The sequence below is a fragment of the Taeniopygia guttata genome, chromosome 3 (genome assembly GCF_048771995.1).
Source record: "Taeniopygia guttata chromosome 3, bTaeGut7.mat, whole genome shotgun sequence".
Lineage (NCBI taxonomy): Eukaryota > Metazoa > Chordata > Aves > Passeriformes > Estrildidae > Taeniopygia > Taeniopygia guttata.
Window position 1 is genome coordinate 111,456,007 of NC_133027.1, and position 19,402 is coordinate 111,475,408.

The window sequence follows — 19,402 nt, forward strand, 5'->3', positions numbered from 1 at the left end:
ATTGAGTCCTATCTCTTTGTTCAATGACATAGCCCAGCTATTCTCCCTTTACCTGTGTTGGAACATTCCTTTGGCTTAAACTGAGAGAATGTCTTTCAGGAAAATAAAATATCTTTGCCTGCAGTTCTGGCTCATATGTGTAGCTTTTACATTGCTGGATTCATTGCTATTAGTAGTACAAGTGAGTTTTCTGGGAAAGGAACTGCTACTTAGATAATTTTTTTCTCTTGGAATGCATTGTTTTTCCTAATAGAACTCTATGGAGTCCAGACATTACTTTTCTTGCTAACTAAACATATTTATAAGACTTACCAGAAAATTGAATCCCCCTTGAAAAGTGAGATTTGCCAACATTTACCTTGGAGTGATACATACTTCTAAGATTCTATACATAGGAGGAAAATTAAGAGCATTTGTAAACAGTTCCCAGCTGGAGCAAAGATACCTTTTTTCTTTTCTTTCTGTATTCTGTGTACGTAAAGCTACTTAATATGTCAGACAGATAATCTTGTAAGGACCTTTGGCAAATGCTTATTTTTCATGGAAGCTGTCATATATTATAAACGGTTTATCTTCAATTGTAATGCTTAAAGTATTTCTAAATCTACCACCTGTTACCAGTGGATTGAAGAGGAGAAACATTTTTTTTCTGAAAATGTTTTTTAGATAGAAATAGTGCTATAAAAGGGATGTCCTGTGAAGCTGCAGCCTCCAATGTTATATTACTTCTTGGTACTTTAAACTGAGTAACAAAATTACTTCACTAAAACATTGCAAAAATTTTTGGAGAAAGAACATTTGCACTTCATTAAGCCAGTTTATGGATGGAAGGTACATGCTTTTAGACTCGTGTCCTTTTAGAGCTGATGAAAGGATGCTGAGCCCAAGAGGTTGTTGTTGTTGGGGATTTTTTGTTTGTTTGTTTGTTTTCATTTTTGTGCCGTTATCAGTTGATGTTAGGAAAAAGAGAGAGAGATTGCTTCATCTTGAGAAAACCTTTTCTCCCCTCTGTTACAGGCTATGATATTTAATGCATTTTCTGCTTTCATCCTGGTTGATGAAAACACTGTTTTCCCTACCCAAACCATATGGATGAGAGCTACTGCCTTATAATAATTCTCCTATTACTTCAGGAGGGTGCACAGCATCCCGCTTGTGCATAAAATGTGCAAATATATTACAATTGCAGAGGAAATTCATTGTTAAGAGGTCTCCCAGGCTTGGAATCAAATTGGAAACTGTCTAAATGGCTGAATGAAGGCCTTTGTATTGAAAAGGCCAATCTCTGCACTAATACGTGAGCGAACTCCTAAGCAGTGGATGTAATTTCTGTACTGGTATTGAGAGGCATCGCTCTCTCTGCTTACTATGGCAGACTGCACCGGGGCTGGAGCAGTCCTCTGCTTGAGCAAAGGAGTCATAAGTTAGCCCTTAGCATGTAATCCAGTATCAAATGGATAATTCATCTGATAAATTTAGCCCCTCTATTTGCATTTGCAGCGTTCATGAGCCAATTCGTTTCCATAATTCATCACCTGAATGTATTCCACAAAATATTTTTCATGGGCTTTATTTTACTCTGTGGAGAGGTGCCAAGCAGTTAACTGGAAGTGCCCAATATCCTTTATGGGAGGTTTCACCTGGGTAGTGATTTGCCTCATAAGTCACAAGGCTTTGGTTTTCTGACTGGTTCAGGCTGGAGTACAAAGGCCAACAGGGCCCCACGGAACTTAAAGAGTAAGATTTGGAGGACTTTGATATCCCTTTGGCTTTCTTCTCCTGATCAATAAGGGCCATCCTGAAGGTTTTGGTTGCAGCTGTTTTTCCTGTCTCCATGCAAGTTTTCCAAGTTGCTATCTTCACAGCTGATGAATGCCTGTGATCTCACAGGGTGAAACTGGAATCAGTCAGACCATCATATTACTGTCTTCACTGCTTTCCCTCACAAAGCCTGCGAGGTGGTGTTTGCTGTCTTGCTTGCCCAACCCCATAGTTGTAATCGAGGTGTTGTATTGGGTTGCTTAAGGTACTTTGATTTCTGTGCCTCATGAAACTTTTGTCCCTTGGAGATCCTGGTTGGCTTTTCAGATAGTGACTGTGCCATGACCACGCATCCCTTTCCTTTCCAGAGCTGTGGATCAAGCCATGGAAAGCATAGCAGGCTACCCCTCAGTATTTATGCAGTCAGAGCCATCCAGCCTGCTCTGGACTCCATGCCAGCATTTAACATTCCCCTCAGATTTCCAGTCTTGTGGAAGTCTTGTGTTGAGGCAGGGATGAGTGAGGAATTTTTGGTGGGTGGAAGACAACAGTCAGTTTGGAGACGTAATGGCACACTGATGTCTTCAGGTGGGTGCAAAATGCTCTCTGTATCCCTTTGAACTGTCTTTATACTGGAAGATGTCATACTCAGATGGCTCCTGCAAGGCCCCTTGTTGAAGGACTTGATTCCAAACAGCTGGGGAGAAGCACAACCCCACTGTTTCCCCTGATGGTTCCTTGGCCCTCAGTAGTAGAGGCTTCCAAGGAAGCACTGCCCATCTGGGGGAGCTGGAGGAGCCTATGCACTAAAATGGGATATTGCCTTTGCTCTAGTTCTCTCCCACAGCACCTTTGTTCCCTGATCAAGTACCCTACAGTGTAAATAGGTTGTTGTAAAAATTGTTCTCAAAAATTTAAAATAGACACAATGTATAAAATACTTGTCCATTTTGAAACATGTCTGAAAACAACTTTTCTCAGAAAATGTCAAGGTCACTTAAAGCTAAATGTGTTCGTAAAACTATAAACCAACATTTTTCTGTGACTTTCTGTCTTTATTTGCCATGGTAAAAGACTGTGCCAGTCCTACCACTCATTGAGGTTTTCAGTTTTGCCCATTTTGCCAACATCTCAATGTAGTGCAGGAGAGTGGTCAAGCTCAGGAGTGATGCTTGAAGGACAGAGTATATAATAGTTGATGGTTCAGATACTGTTTTCAGCATCTTAGGAGATATGCAGATCAAGAAAGGGTTCCCATCACCTTCCAACAGAGCAGTGGGTTTCCAGAACCTAAAAAAAAGTTTATAGGTAGTTTCCTGCTTCCTTTTGAATCCTAATAAATCTTCCTGGTATGATATAATCAGAATTATTTTCTGTCCAACTGCTGACAGAGAATTGCTCTAGACTTTGTGTATTGCAAGTACTGGTCACCTAAAAACATGGTTTGAGAGAGGCTTGTCAGGCTGTCCGCACTGTGGTCTGGAAAACTGTTTCATCTCCTCATTCCTGCTGGCAGCAGGAACAGGGCATGCATCAGCAATGGGACCAGAACCTGTTTAAGAGCTGTTGTCACTCATCTTCTTTGCTTCTTTGCATCTTTAAGGGATTTTTCTTGTCTCCTTCTGTGACACTGACAAGAGAGCCTACAATCCGTCCAGAAGTCTGGGAAAATGGTTGTTTCTATGTATTTCTCCACTCATTCCAAATCCATGAGCTTTCCAATTCCTGGAGACACCTGGATAGGAGCTGCATTGAAACAGCAAAGTGGCAGGTGGATGAGGATGCCCTTGAAGGCACAGGGGTCATTTAGATGCAAGGATCAGGATGCTGTGCATGACAACAGCATGGGGGAGCACAGGAAGATGATGAGCCTGGTAATTAGAAAGGTCAGTATGGACTCTTGTAACACAAGGAGTGCAAGGTGTTCCAGGAAATTATGAATCTCAATGAAATCAAGCAAAAGGAAGTAGTTTTTCCACCCAACATACAGGTTAGGATCTAAGAGTACTTGGTACAAAGTGCTGCAGAGCCTGCAGGTATTAAATACAGTTTAAAAAAGGATTAGCTCAACCAACAGAAGACTGGTGCAACAACAGCTATTAATCTTCATGGCCTGTGAGTAACCTTAGGCTCAGGGAGTGACTGAGAGAAGTGTGTTGCTGTTCTCTTCTGTACTCAGCCCTTCACGCATGGATGCCTGCACCAGAAAATGAGCAAGCAGCTTTTTCTGTATAATACATTATGTGAATATATCTTTGATCAGGGATCTTTTCTTCCTACTCTGTTGGGGATTGTGGCATCTCATTAAGGCATTCCAAATGCATTTTATGTCATCATCAAAAATATCCTGTCCTTTCTGGCCACATACTCCAAATGACTTCATGTGCTCAGCTGCTTCGTATTTCCAAGGAAGCAGTTAAATTTGGGGTTGTCTGTGGCAAGCACATTCCTCTCCCTCTCAGGATTTTTCATAGAGGTGCACAGAGAGAAATGAAAGAGAAAACAATTTCTATTTCTGCTCCTTGTTTTTCCTATGTGGAATGTGTTTGGAGAATTGTTTACCTGGGGTGAGTGCTTGGTTGGATTCTGGTGAGGATTGTTTGAGCCTGATGGAAAATCAAACCCACCTGGGGCTGGACTCTCAGAGAGGGTCACGAGTTGTGTTAGAGATAGAGTCAGAGAAAGTAGTATGTAGTTTTAGTATCCTCCTTTTATATAGTATATTTATGTATTTTAGCATAGTTATAATAAAGAAATAATTCAGCCTTCTGAATTGAGTCAGACATCCTCATTTCTTCCCATTGGGCTCGCCTGCATTTACAATAGTTGTATCATTTGGTTGCCTCTGCCATAGATGTTGTTAGCAGCTTGTATTTGCAAATGTATGACCGTAGGCAAAACATGCCATTTTGTGTGTGACTACTAGATTAACATCCAATTTAGCACTTGTGTGAACAAAACTTTGTTATTTTCAGTATTTTAGGCCAGAGAGGAAATACTGAATATGTTTTTGGGGTTTTTTTTTTGGTTTTTTTGGGGTTTTTTTTGGTTGGGTTTTTTTTGTGTTTTTTTCTTTTTTTTTGAAACCTGATACCTCTTTCCCCAGGGAGTGTCTTGTTCCTTTCACGTGAGGTAGAAGCATCTGGAAAATAGAAGTCCAGATCTGATGCTGGTGTGATACCATTTCCTTCACTGGGCTAAGGCTGTCCAGTTCCCTCAGTGTGGGAAGAGCAGTTACTGCACAGTCTTTGTATGCAGCTGAGGTTCATATAGTTTGTATGCTGTGTGTTTTATAGCAGACCAGGTGATACAGTTCATTAAAGAGGTCATCGATGTGATGACAATAAAGCTGCAGTGCCTAACTTTTTTGGAGATTGGTAGTAAGAATTTCTATTTGATATGGCTTCAAAAACTACAAACATATTCTACGTTCTGTGAGGCTCCAGTGTTGTGAGACTGGTGTAACTAAGCAACACAGGAAAGAAACCAGCACTACTGCTTGCAGTATGGCCAGGATGTAAAGAGTGTATCAGTGGAAGTTTCTTTACAATTAGACAAAAAAAATTAGTGAAAATTGCTCAGTATCAGGTAGAGGTTTATGTAGTATACTCTGAAGGCAGGATTGCATGATGAAAGGATAGAAATAGGAGCAGAAGAAGTACTATTTTTACTTCCCAAGCAGAAGAATGCACCTTTTTTTGTTAAAGATCTATTTGTTTTATCGTTTTCCTTTTTTTTTTCCCCTTCATCTTCGGAGCACTGAGGATGAGAAAAGATTTTATACGAAATATAACTTTTAACTAGGAGAGGAGAAAAGAGTCAGGCCTTCTTTAGTTGATCTCATCTGCCAGAGATTTCTAAACCTGCTTTTCCTCAAAGAAAATACTGTCCTTTTTTGTGCTATTTTCTGTCACATTTCCTCAGTGGAGAACTGAGTTGGAGGAATCAAAACAACCAAAAGAGCTTGGGATATCATAGGTTATTGTAAGCCTCATATGTATGTTTGGCCTCAAGAAACCTTCATGTGTGGCTCACTGGGATACAGCAACTCTTATGCTGAGGTGGACATAAAGCCTGTACACTGCTTTTGGTTATCAGCATGGTTGCAAGCCACCAAAAGAAGTGATTTTTCAGTTACTAGGAATTGTAAATAGATGAAATTAAATACAATCATAGATAAATACAATCTCCCTAAGGTTGTGAAGATGATCATGCAGTCAGGTAGGAAGCTTTGGGATAAAATTTTGGAAAGAAATGTGTGGGAGAGAGAAATGTGGACAGTGAGAACCTGCTTGGTCTTTTCAGCTGCTGGAACATGGTATTATCATGGTTTAGAGGGTTTGTCTCAGGTGGGTATCCTTGCCCACACTGCTCTGAGAATGGACAGAAAAAGTTTTTCAAGACTGACCTGAAATGGGATCCATTTTCCTCCAAGGTGTGAGATTGCTGCACTACTCCTCCTCTCTAATCCCAATGGAAATAAATAGTGCAGGCAGATCATGGAATACTTGCCTGACAGTAGAAAAACTTCGAACCAGACCACTATTTTTGCATTGCAAATAAGGTCAAGAGGATGGCTGAAGCTTTCAGTGCTGAAATTTTTGGGGGTTTCCTTTGGTTTGAGCTTCTATTTTAAGACATCAGCGCTATGATCACCAACTTGTCATTTCAGCCTCCTGTACAGCTCTGCCCATCTCATTGCTCTCTTTGGCAGAGGGGAATGTTCATACAAGCTGCAGAGGGGATTTTTATCCATTCCCACAGTGCCCTCCCAGTTCTCTCCTGTGGACATGGACATGGAGCCACAGTTACAAGGAGGAGCAGACTGAGACATGTAGGTTGACTAGAAATAGGGAAACGTCTGGAAATCAGGAAACTGCAGAAAATGCTCGGTAAAAATAAAAATCCTGAAGGATGCAATTTAGCAGCTGAGGAAAGATTAGAGGAGGGCAGGGAGAAGCATGCAATGCTGTTGGGGAGTGACAGCAGGATGCAGGACCTGAAGGCAGATAAAGCAGCAGCCTCCTGCAGCACAGATTTGGTTCTCATGGAAGGGTTTCTCGATGTGCAGTGTTTGTGCAGTGCTGGCTTTCTGCATGCTAACATGAAGGAGAATGCAGATGGAAGCATGAGCAACGAGGAGGAGGTGGTTTAATGGTTTGGGGGATTACTGGTGGTATTTAGAGCCTTTCACCTCTCTGTTCCTAACATAAATCTTAACACAGATTGGTGATTTTAGCCATCTCACTTGTGTTTGCTTGTATGCCACGACTAGGGAGACAGGGAAACAACCTGCCCTGCAAGGCAAAAGGCAAAACAAAAGGATCTGACAGAAGGCATCCCCTTCTCCTGTATCAGTAAGAGCAGATATGGTGTAATTATTCCATTTCCCAAAGCTCAGCAGATAACAAGGGAGAGGGCAATGAAAGAGCCACAGGTATCACTTAGTGCATGACCCCAACAGGGAGCCTGTGGCTTACACAAAAGCTTTTGCTCTGAGCACCTTGCTCCCAAATGTAAAGCTCTCTGATCTTTAGAGATATAGTTACCTTGATAGCCTGGGAGTTAGAGAGAGACTTTCAATCATAGGTTGACTTTCAACTGTAAATTATTTTGTATTGGAGTGGAAACTTCTCACACACATTACCCATTTAATACCTTAATTTTATGTAGTATACCTGAACTTATAAACTGGAAAATTTTGCACACATTTTGGATTAGAAGGTAATTTTATCTCCTAAGCCTTCTAAATACTGATGTGACTTTTCTTGGGGACAAGCTGACCCTTTCTGGTAGTCACTGTCAGTTTTCCTCTCCCTCCAGACTGCAAGGTCAGTCATTCCTTTTCTAGCAAAGTCATCTTGGTAGAACTTCCTAAAATCCAGGGCTTTAATGGGAGAGCAGTGTGAAAGGTCATTGTTCTGCTTCTCCAGCCAGAGGAGTAACCAAGTGTGGGTAGATGTGTACACACACTAGAGCATGTTTTGCTGGTCAATTATTTTTCAACATCTCTCAAGTGAGGGTGAGAGGTACAGAGGATCTCACCTCTGGTCTTTCCAGTGGGGGAGTTTGGGCAAGAAATATTGACAATATGTATTTAAGGAACTGTTTGCTGCTGTCAAAGATTCACTCTCAGGTTCTCCTGTGGTTTTATCCAATTTTTCTTTGGGATTGACTGTCTGTGGTGCGTATTTCAAACCAAAACAAACCTTTCAAAGGCTTACTCTAGATGGGGTAAGATATTGTGTAGGAAAACATAAAAAAATTAAAAATTAGAAAAACTAAACAAACGAAAGAAAAACAAAATTAGGTATAACAAATCTAATTTATGGTAATATTGGCTCTTATTTTGCTTTATATTAGGCACTTAGAGCTTCAGTAAAAAAAATATTTTTACTTATTCAGAACCAATAATGAAAAAACTGCCCTTAATATCATCCTATTCAGGGGGTAAGTGAATGCATTTTGGGTACAAACTTCTAAATCACTGGTTTTTATCTCCAGTAATTGGTATTGGCATAGAGCTCTGTAAGCTAAACATGGTGTTTATCACTTCAGCTGGCCACACCAAGACCAGTGAAGGAGAATGTTTTATATTTAACAGAGAAATGCTTCTACCAGATGGATTAACAATTGAGAGTAATACTTATGGACACATAATTATTAATAAGTGATAGTAATAATTATGGACACATGAAGTGGCTGGGGATTGCTGTGTGCCAAAGTGAAACTCAGATTCATACTTAGATTGGGGTAAATTTTTCAAAGGCACACCCCTCAGAGATTGTATCACCAAATTATTGGGAGCCCAACTTCCATTTTCAGAAGTGATGCAGAGGGTTCATTGCCGTTCAGCAAGCCTTTGGTACTTTTTCCCAAAAAAAGAAAAAAAAACAGCCTTTAATTCAAAATTAGTTCACAAAAGCAGTCTTTGCCTCTTCATAATTATATTGCATAATGACTTCCCTACTTTTTAATAACATCAGATTTCTTGTCTGTGTCCATTATCACTAGCTTAGAAACTATTCTGTTGCTTTGGGAATTTCATATTCCAAGTCACTTACAGAACTATAATTAAGAACTTTCACAGAAGACCAGGTGATATATATATGTTAAGATTCTGCTGATTTAGTCTCATATCTTAGATTAATTTGAAACCTTATCATGCTGGTTTCATTATAAATGCTTCCATGGAAAGAACATGTTATTGGAAACTGAATAATTAATAATCTCTATGTTGCCAAATGTTTTCTGAGCAGTTTGTTGAAGAATAGCAGAACTCCAGTTGAAAATTCTAGCTGTGTTGAAGCCAATGACAGAAGTCCCATGGGTTTTAACAATATTTTTCATTTTCATATCTTAAAAATTACTTGTCAAAACTTCTTAAGGTTCGTATGTTGGGTGTTAGGATTTTTTCCTTTTGTTTTCTTTTGCTTGGGATATTTTCTCCCATTTGTTGCTAAGAAACAATCACAACTGGTACGTAGGAGAGAAAAAGGATGTAGCCACAAAGGAGGGGTGCAGCTGGCTGCTACTCCCTTACCTGAGGGGTTTGCTCTTGGGAAGGCCAGAGTTACCAAAAGATTTTGGGCTGGGGGAAGGGATTAGGCACAGCCTCCAGCTCTCACTCTCACTTCCAATTGGGAGAGAGGCTATACAGTCACTGTGGGGGGAATTTACCACCACTGTGGGGTTTTGGCTCCTGCTAATGCCTCTCGTTGTAGCTTCTTTATTTTCAAATTCTAGTCTGCTTTACTGTGGGCTTCATATTAGGGGATACTAAGCTCTCTTCACAGAGTAGGGAGACAAAACAATTCCTTCTCCAGGTGGGGACCCAAGGACAACCAATCCCAATCTCAGGCCCAAGAATATAAACAACAGTGGACTGAAGAGAGAAAACAAGAAGGATGGGACTTCATGGGATAAAGCTATAACTGGACAATTAGTTTCAATATGCTAATGGACCAAAACTTAGAAAAGTGTGAGACCCTGTGACTGGTCATCCATTTTTATGGCCATTTTAAGTTGTGCTGCCCAAGGTGGATCTATTGAGACCTCTTAATAAATACCCACTTTATTCTCTAGCTCTGTCTAGTCTCTGTTCTAGGTCAGCCTTCACACGGCATCACTGCTGCCTTCTCCATCCAGGAGTAGAGCTCTGCTTGTAAAAACAGCGGATGCACTGGGACTATGCTTTTATTAATGCCTGACCTCACTAAACAAACGACCCTCACCACACATTCCAGTGCCTCGGGGGAAAACCAGGCACCCTGAGCCCCTGCCCCATCTGAGGGAGCCTCTCCTTGCCGTGTTCAGGAGCGGGTCAAGTAAATCAAAAACTCTGCAGGAAAGAGAATGGAATTTCTTATTATGCCTGTCTATATTTGCAGAATTTTGTAAACTTTTATTCCCTGTCTTTATTCTCTGCATTACCTGTATATGGTAGTAACCAGTACTGAAACCTTCCTCCCCATCCAGCTCCAGATTTTGCTGCAAAATGTTAAACAGGAGGAGGCAAACTAAGATATGGGCAATTTCAAACGTGGAATATTTCATTTTAGATGTTTACTGGTATTCCCAGTAATCTTTTTATTTCAATTTTTTTTGACAGGTGATGCTAATGAAGAAGGGCCTCAGCTGAGTGAAGAGAGAGGTGAGTAGAGAATATTTTATGCTAAAATATATTATTTCTCTGAAGTATAAGCCAAACTGAAAAAATTCTAGAAATTCATTGCCTTAGTCAATATAAGCAGTGCTAATCATTATTGCCAGTGTTACAACAAGCATCTCTGGTTTTTACACAAAATTGGGGTGAACCATCCCTGATAATAAATAGTTCATGGTAACACTGGCTGAGACTACTTTTTAAATATCATCACCTGAGGAGCATCTGGGTGATATTTCATTCCTTTTTATCAATAGCTAGTTTGAACATGAAGGGGAAATAATAATAATTCTTCCGTCTCTTTTCTTGTAGAAAAGTGTGAGTAGAGCAGTTCTTGAGTCATTTGCCATTCTGAATAGTGGCAGTGATATGTTTGCAATTAAAACAGTAGCAAAACTCTTCCACAAACTCTTAAATACACTGAGCTTGGTCAGACAACAGTTCAGAGGATTTTTTTCCTGGTCCTCATAATTTACTGTTTAAAACAAGTGTCATTGTTTGGGGTTTGTGGATGACATGAAATGGAAATGATGAATAGATATAGAGGGAAGAAACGCCAGAGGAACAAGAAAAGGAGAGGACAGAGGATGAGATAACTCCCATGAGGACAAAAGCTTCCATTCAGGAGATTTCTGCTAGTTTTTTCAAGAAAGCTTGTTCCAGTTAATCTTGACCAGGTTTTTTGTAACAGACTTTCACCACAGCACCTTCTGATACTTCCCCTCCCTCACCTGGAGGTCCTATGTCGGAATCTGTGGCATTGATGATTCCGAGATTATAGAAAGTCTCTGTCTTTCAGCCCTGCTGCCAAAGAAGAAGCCATAATTGGTCTGTGCTGGTTTCAAGGTTGTTTATTCTGTTTATCTCTAACATGTTCTGCTGCCCTGCCGCAGCTCTGTCCTGCAGGGCAGCGTGTGGGGCTCTGCCCTCAGTGGGATGGTACAAACATTAAATACCACAAACTACCTGTGCTGGATTTACAATAACGTGCCAATATCTGTCACCTACGTTGGACAGTGTGTCCCCAGCCTGAACCAACAGAAAAATGCCAACATACAGTGACACATGGAGGGCATGAAGAAGGAGAAAAAGGACAAGACACACCCAATTTCCTCCATCTTGTTCCCTTTGGACCCCTTATCTAGAATCCTAAAATTTTACTTTTTCACCCGTGCCACAGTTAATTATTACTCATATCAAACACTCAGAGCTGGTAATTCATCCTGTAAGATTGAAAAACTCTTTTCCATGGACAGAGATCACAGACAGTGTCTCTGGGGGCTCTGTCCAGGGGGGTTCCTGACCCCTGCCAGGGTCCCAGGCCTGCCAGGGCAGCCATAGGGAAGCCCTGGATTCCCACAGTCCTCAGTGAACTGTTCCATATGGATTTCTGTGCAGTGCATCTCCTTTCATGTGCAGAGTAGCTCCCTCTACTCCTCTGCCTCTCCTTCCAAACTTCCTCCAAGGTCTCTGTGACCCTGATCCCATCACGGTCCAGTGACTGTGCAGGAACATCCAGCTCTCTTTATGAAAACATAAGGAGTTGAGGTCAGACTTTAAACTTAAGGTCAGAAAAGAGTGCCACATGGGGAGAGGCAGGGATATACCAGCCAGAAAACAGAGGTAAAAGCTTTTGAAATAGTATTTTGAGTACTTAAATTGGCAAGATTGTCCTAAAGACAAATGGAATATGATCATTTAAGCAACCACTTAATTACCTGAGAAATTAGAAATAGTCAAAGAATGGTGCATATACAAAGGTGTGAAAACAGATATGCACAGATATGTGTTATACTGATGGATTAGCACATTCTTTTATGGCTGTTCTGGCCTACTGATTTTATTACATATAATTGTAATTACATTTTGGTGTCAAGATTACTGGATAGGAACTTTTAGTAATTTTAATACAGTTAGTTTGATTGATAAAGTTGTAAGAACATACATAAAAGGGGAAAAAAAAATATGCGTCATTATATAACAAATATTTGCCAAAGATAATGCCCCTGTTAAATTTGCAGTATTCATCTAACATTTCTTATTTAATTTTTTATATTTATCATGGCATGTGTCTTTTTAGAAGCCAAATTATTTTTCATTTTTTGTCTTGTTTTTATGGAGATTATGCAAATTAAATTGGTGTGGTTTTTTTTTTTAAGCATTTTAAATTAGAATTAAAAGGAAGTGCAATTCTACTTTTTTGTCATGTATCCTTCCCAGCTTCATTAATTTAGGTAAAGCTACATAGATACTCTGGGAAATTATCACTGAATTATGTAATTTGAAGGAGATATTTCCCTACCTGTCTTGTTCTTTCGTGCATATGAGATAGATCAGAGCTGCCCTCAATGGTTTAGGATGCTGTGAACTTTAAGAGCACGTCCTTGGTTATTTCTTTATCAGAAAATTATTTATTTATTGGAGATATTTTGGGAATCAGTGCATTGGTTGTAAGCAATTAACACCTATAGGGCTAAAAATAAGTATATTTTGTATATCCACCCCAGTAGTGAAGCAGATATACAAGTTATTCCCTTTTGACTTATTTTTGCATGGAGTTTTTAATGATTGTAGCATGTGTTTACTGGAATTATAAATACAAGCATAATTTTTGCATTGAGGGGAGTTTTCATTTTTATACTAATTTTTTTTTCGGTTTGGAGGATATCTACTTGTTACTCTTCAAAGGGGAAAATGGAGAAGTATCTTCTAGTCACCACTACAAGATATTAATTGTATAATCATTTTTCATTCCACTTGACTTCATGGGTCATGACTGCAGCAGATGGAGTCAACAGCTGGCATCAATACTGACAACCAATTTTTCCTTGAGCTGTCCATATCCATTTGGGGTGTTTTCTCCAATTCTTTTGCTCAAAATGAAAAGGAGAGGTTGGATTCCTGGAGAGTACATTTTGCAGACTTGACATGTATAGGAACTTTAGCTCTAACCCACAGCAATACTAGAGCTGCAGGAGGAGAGGGGAAGGGAGGCAGAGACCACACTAGACACAAAACAAAAACAGAAAAAAAATGGGTATGGGATAAAAAACCATCCTCAAGACAATTTGCCAGATAATATCCATTAGCATCTATATTAATTCAATAAAATCAACAAGCAGGAATGACAATTTTGGCAAGTTTATTAACATCACTGCTTATATTGGACATACTACAATAAGAAAAAACATTTTAAAATAAAAATAATCCACTCTTTCTAAATATACACACTCAAACCCACTCTTCTAATGGCATTTGATTCATAGGCTTTTAATCTATCTGTCTGTTATTCTGAATGTTGAGTCTGGTAGCAGTTGCTGGCTTAACAGCACCACTTAATTTGAAGTGCTTTGAGGTTATCATGTGTCATGCAGTTGGTGTTAAAGGGTTTGAGTCAAAAGGGCAGATATAGAAATAGCAGGTCAGGGCCTGTGCAGGTCTACATCTCAGCTTTAATTTGTGAATGATTCCCTACATAACCCAAGACAAGGACCAGATGATGCAGTAGTTAGTCTTTCCTGAGTGTTTTTGTTTCCTTTTTTTATTTCTCTTTTTTTTTTCCTAATGGTAAGAGAATTGACTTATGCCAGCACATAATGATGTTATTGTTTGTTGATATAACTCAATTATCTTACCATTGCATTGCATTAAAAAAAAAAAGGAAATAAAGAAAAAAATAAATAAACAAATTTTCAATTCTGAATCTGAATCTATATTCTCCCTCAACCTATTCAGCTTCAGGCTCTGCCAGATACCAAAGCCTTTTGACATCATCTCTTTGTCTGTTGCCACTCTACTGTCATTTCCCATGAGGTAGTTATTCCTAATAAATGCTCTGCTGTTCATCCTGTTTCTATCCTGATTGTCCTGATGAATCACCTATTCATTTCCTAGAAACCACAGCCAGTTAAAACAAAAAGATGAAGGATCTCATTCACATTATCAGGGCTTAATAACTAATAATACTCTATGACAACCAAGATACATAAATACAGATTTTTTTTGCATGTTCCACTGTATGCACACCCTTACTCTTGGAGATTGATTTTTGGAGGGAGACTTTATCTTTTATTCTTGAGATGAAAATAGAAATCATGTGCAACAAGGCAAATTTGGGAGTTGTGAAGGATTTTGGAAATTGGTTACTTGGAGACAGACTGTGGGATTTACATGACTTGCTGACCCTCTGAATTAGCCTATAAATAAGAAATATGCCTCCCAGTAGTAGAGCTCAGAAACTTTTTTGCACAAATGATCACAATTATAAAATATTTTAATATGATCAGTTCAGACACCTGTCCAGATGTGCTCTTTTAAAAAAGAAATTTACAGACAAAATTTCAGTTATATTTGGCTAACTGTTTGGAAGAATATACACATGGCTGGAGAGTAGAAAGAGTTAAGAGTTTTATTTTGACTATAATAAACACAGATCCTTTTCTGTCTCTGGAATAAGGGGTATCTGCTAAAAATAGTGAAATTGTGATTGAAATCTTGTTCTCCTGGGACACTGCCTTTACACCCTTTTGTGAGCATTTTGAAGGCTTTTTATAGAGTGCAAAAAGATGGTTTCTTCTGAGATAACAACAGTTCTGACTTCTCTGAATGTACACCTCCTCCTCTCCATCTTTGGGCTGTCAATTAAGATGTTGGTTATATTACCTAATGTATTCAAATAATCCTGAAAGACCTGGCTGGACATTTTCACTTTACCTTGATTGACATTTGATGTGTGGGACTGGAGGAAACTTCATGAATTGGTTACATGATAAAAATCCTCAGTAGAGGGGAAGTGTTGATTGAAGCATTTCTATTGATTCAGTCCCCTCATGTGAATTATTCTCAAACAAAAAAGAAAACAGAGCAGATAGTTCAGAGTGGCATTTGAACCAAAGAAGCCATATGTTGATATGGTCCACTATAAATATTCAAGTTATATTTTTTTAAAAAGTGAGAAGATTGGTATTAATAAGTCTTCACAAGTCTGGTTATTTTCAGAATCTCTCTTTTGTATTACAGTTCTTGTTGAACTCTATCAGCATTGCTCCTGAGCCCCTTAAGGGGTTGACAAAGCATGTCTTTATTTGGCAGGTTTTGCCTTTATTTTTCCCCATGGATTTTCTTGTGGTTACTCCTGCCTTCTTCATTTCAGAAAGAAATTCATCTTAGCACTTGAAAACTCTTGTTTTCTTCAAAATACTGTGTTTGAATTTCAAATTCAGATGAGCAAGCATGATGGCATGACACATGACATGTCCTGTATTAAGTGCTCCCAGGAACTGTCTACCACCAAACCAAACCTCAAGGCTTGCTCTGTTTCTAAATAACTGGCTTTATTTACTGATTGCTAAGGGCTCTTCATGCTCTGAGCTATATGTAGTTCTAGAAAGAAGTTTAAACTTCCTTCTAGTAGAAATTTGTATGTTCAGTTTGGCCCTTTTTTTTTTTTTTTTTTAATAAGGCTCTTTAATTAAAATCAAGGAAGTGAGATAGAATTTCACTACTCACATACAGATCTCAATTTTGAAATTTTTGCTGACATTTTGAGCTGTCCTGTCACCTTCCCGATCCATGTGTCTTTTGGGTTTTTTGGGCATAAGTATGGTTGGCAGAGAATATTTCTGAGTTTCCTGGCCTTCATTCAAAGCCAGTGATTGACTCCCTTTTTTTGTCTTTTGATGAACACAATATTCTTAGAGTTATAAAATATCCTGAATTAAAGGGACCCACAAGGAACATTGAGTGCAACTACCCCTTGAATCTGCAAGTTCCTTTATCACATCCTAACATGCCTTCATACCTTCTGTTTCAAATTTTTTCAGCATTTTGGTTCTAGATATATGTAACTGTGGAAAGGTGGAAGATAAAAGGGGAGAATCTATGGCCCTTAACAGAGCCAAGACCATCATGAGAGCTGGGCATCTCATTGTCAAGAGCTGTTTAAAACTCCAGCAACATAAAGAATAGATGATTGTGTGGCATATATGTGACAGCAGGAGAGACCTGGGAGTTTTTGAAACACTTAAGCAATTTATAAAGCATGTGTAGGTAGTTTTTTCCTAGTTGGTAATTAGCTAATCATGATTCTTATTTTCTAATGGCAACAGCAATGGAGGTGAATAATGTGAGGTCATGTGTGTTCTTAAATTTCCTGGTTATGAGTGGTCAAGGTTTATTTTCAGCACACAAAAAAGTAGGTTTTCTTTAGGCTTCTCCTGCAACCAAGCCCTCAGTTAGCCACAAGGAATCAGGAGGTTTGACAGAAAGTCAAATGACAGAGAGTCATTTTCCCATCACGGTTGAATACATTCAGTAGGTGCAATGAATTGAGTTTTAATTATCTGTCAGTCACTGCTTTCGTGGTTAAGCAGCAATGTTTAAAGAATGTTTTAATTAGGGAACCTGCTTGCATTAAATGTCTTAATTTATGAATACCTTTATGCCTAATTTCCAGCTTGGCCTCCCTTTTTATTAACAGGTTTTCTCTGCTACCAGTTTGTGCCTTGAGGTGTGTCATAGCAAACAAACAGTAATGCTGTCATTTATGTTGACAGGATATTTTGAAAATATTGTAGAAAAAGTTCATAATATTTGAAGTTAAATCAATTGATATTAAACACTCTGTGCTTCAGTCCATATAAGTAAGGGAGATCTCACATTTAATTGGCCTCAATTACTTCTTTTGCTCCCTTTCCTCCAGCTTGATATTGCCTACTCTCTGAAAGGCTGGAATGGATTTTTTTCAACCCAAACATTTCTATCTTGTAAAGCTTTCATTTCCTTGACTTCACTCTCTGTTAAGGAAATTTGTGAATTTGTGAAATCTGTGGAATTTGTTTCCCTACCTTTCATTTAATTATTAATTTCAGTCTATATTCATTTGTTCTTGTGTTAAAACAGTGAGTAGAGAATTGAGCTGAGAAAAAAGATCATTTAATTCAGGTTATTTCCCCACAGTTCCATAATGCAGTATAATAAATATTACGTTTACAACTACAAATTAAAACATTATTTGGTTGAGGGTTATGATTATTGTTTCTGTAGTGTTTGTGAAGCAGTATGTAATTTAAGTATGAGCTTTCTTCACTGCTGTCCTGTGAAAGTCTGAGAAAGTCCAGTCCAGGCTGAAAAACACATATTATAAATTTCATAAGAGATGATGCAATAATTTAAATAGCAGAAAATTAAGCATTGAGTACTGAATGGAGTGCTAAGATAAAACATACAGTTGTGGTATCACACATGGTAATATCTGATCCAATGAAACCATTTCCAAATAATGTATGTAATTTGCAATGTTTTATGTTTAAAGAAGGCCAGCCTTCATCTCCCACAAAGAGCAAAGAAGAGCAGCCTGAGGACCTGCAGGATGATGCTGAAGGTAGGTGGTCTAACAGCTTCTCAGGGGTATTAATCAATTCACATTTTGAGGAAAAGTTTGTTTTGAATTCTTGGGAAAACTTTCTGTTAAAAAATGCTCTTTGCACACATTTGGAGAGTTGTTTTTGGCCTAGGTAAAGGGATTATAAACCTTCTGAAGCATGTTTCATCCTAAGGTAGATTCACAATTACAAACCCTATTTTCATCTGATGGGCTACTGATTATTGCTGCTACATCTTAATAAATTGCTGCTGTTTTATCTCTAAGCAGTTCTGACTTCATGTAATTAAAAAGCCCAAGTGTAATCCATGTTGTGAGGGGCTTGGGTCATAGTCTGGTTGGTTAAATTGGTCAGGTACCTGCTGTGAAACACGGAGCAATATAATCCTCACTTTCCTTTTCTACAAGAAATTTTTGCTGTTTTCCTTTTTACAATGTTTATGTTTCCAGACCTTACACAATGTAGTACATCTCTCTTCATGCAGTTAGAAGCCACAGGTGATTAACATTATGCCTATAGTGTTGCTCCTCTGAAGATATTTTCCTCCATTTGAATCTGCTCAGGGAAGCTTGTCCATGTGTATGAACATTAACGTGGTCTATGTTGCTCTAAAACTGGATCAAAGTATATTTCCCCAATCTATCTCATTGGTAGAGTTCTTTATAAGATGTTAACATCAAATACTTATTTTCACTGCTTTCAGATTTGTAGAAGAGCAAAACACCCCAATACTGAACGAATTCCTCCTCTGTGACAAAATGAACCTTCATTTTTAATCCATGACACTTCCTTGTCATGGATTCTTTTTGACTTAATATTCCTCAAATTACCTATCTAATTTTGTACCTCAGTGGCTCCACAATCTTCAGCATTTTGACTTAGTGCTGTGCATTCAGCTCCTAAAGTATTCTGACTGGGGTATAGTGTGAGTCACAAAGAGCAGAAAAAATGTTAACATCTATCATTTTAAGTAACTGCTAGTAACATGCTGTCACTAACATTGTGACTGGTTGTTACGGGCAGGTCATTAAAGCAAGAGCTGTCATCACCTGGAAGGGACAGCTATTGGAGGGACCCAAGAAATTTCATCACACCTGAGTGTCTTTCCTTTCATGCTGCATTGAACCCAGTTTAAACTAAAATACCAATTTTATGTTTGAATTAGAGAATTCAGCGATGACAAACCACATGTCCACTTTCATGCAGGCTGAACCACAGCTGGGATCGTGGTGACACCTTCAATGTTCCTAAACAGGCAGAACAACAGTTGTTTTATGATATATTCTTACATTGAATGTGGCTAAAACTTTTCATTTTATCATTATCTTGAAAAAAAAAAAAAAACAAACAAAATAAAATGGAAGGAAGAGAGAAAGTATTGTCAAACTGTAAGGTTTTCCTTCCATTCAAAACTTAACTGATGTTATTTCACTCTTTCTGTGGCTCCCTAGATACAGTTTCCTATTTCTCTGTGCCTATCCATTTTTCCCAGTGACCTACTGTTCACTTTGTGAAGCAGAAATAAATGTGTAGGAAGGGCAAAGTAAACAGTATGGCAATAGAATTATTGCATTACTCCTGAGCTGTAAAATGC

The 19,402-nt window shown here is 38.6% G+C and overlaps 1 protein-coding gene across 6 annotated transcripts in view; it reads left to right on the plus strand.

Moving 5' to 3' along the window:
- The window catches only part of MACROD2 (mono-ADP ribosylhydrolase 2), an 825,711-nt gene that overhangs the window by 748,561 nt on the left and 57,748 nt on the right, over positions 1–19,402 (plus strand). For 4 of the 6 annotated variants that reach the window (XM_030269686.4, XM_030269683.4, XM_030269684.4 and 1 more), the window contains 2 exons: positions 10,373–10,414; positions 17,739–17,807. In XM_030269686.4, coding sequence (XP_030125546.4) covers positions 10,373–10,414; positions 17,739–17,807 — 111 coding nt within the window. The remainder of the gene's footprint in view (positions 1–10,372; positions 10,415–17,738; positions 17,808–19,402) is intronic. The other 2 variants (XM_030269685.4, XM_030269687.4) reach the window with 2 other exon arrangements.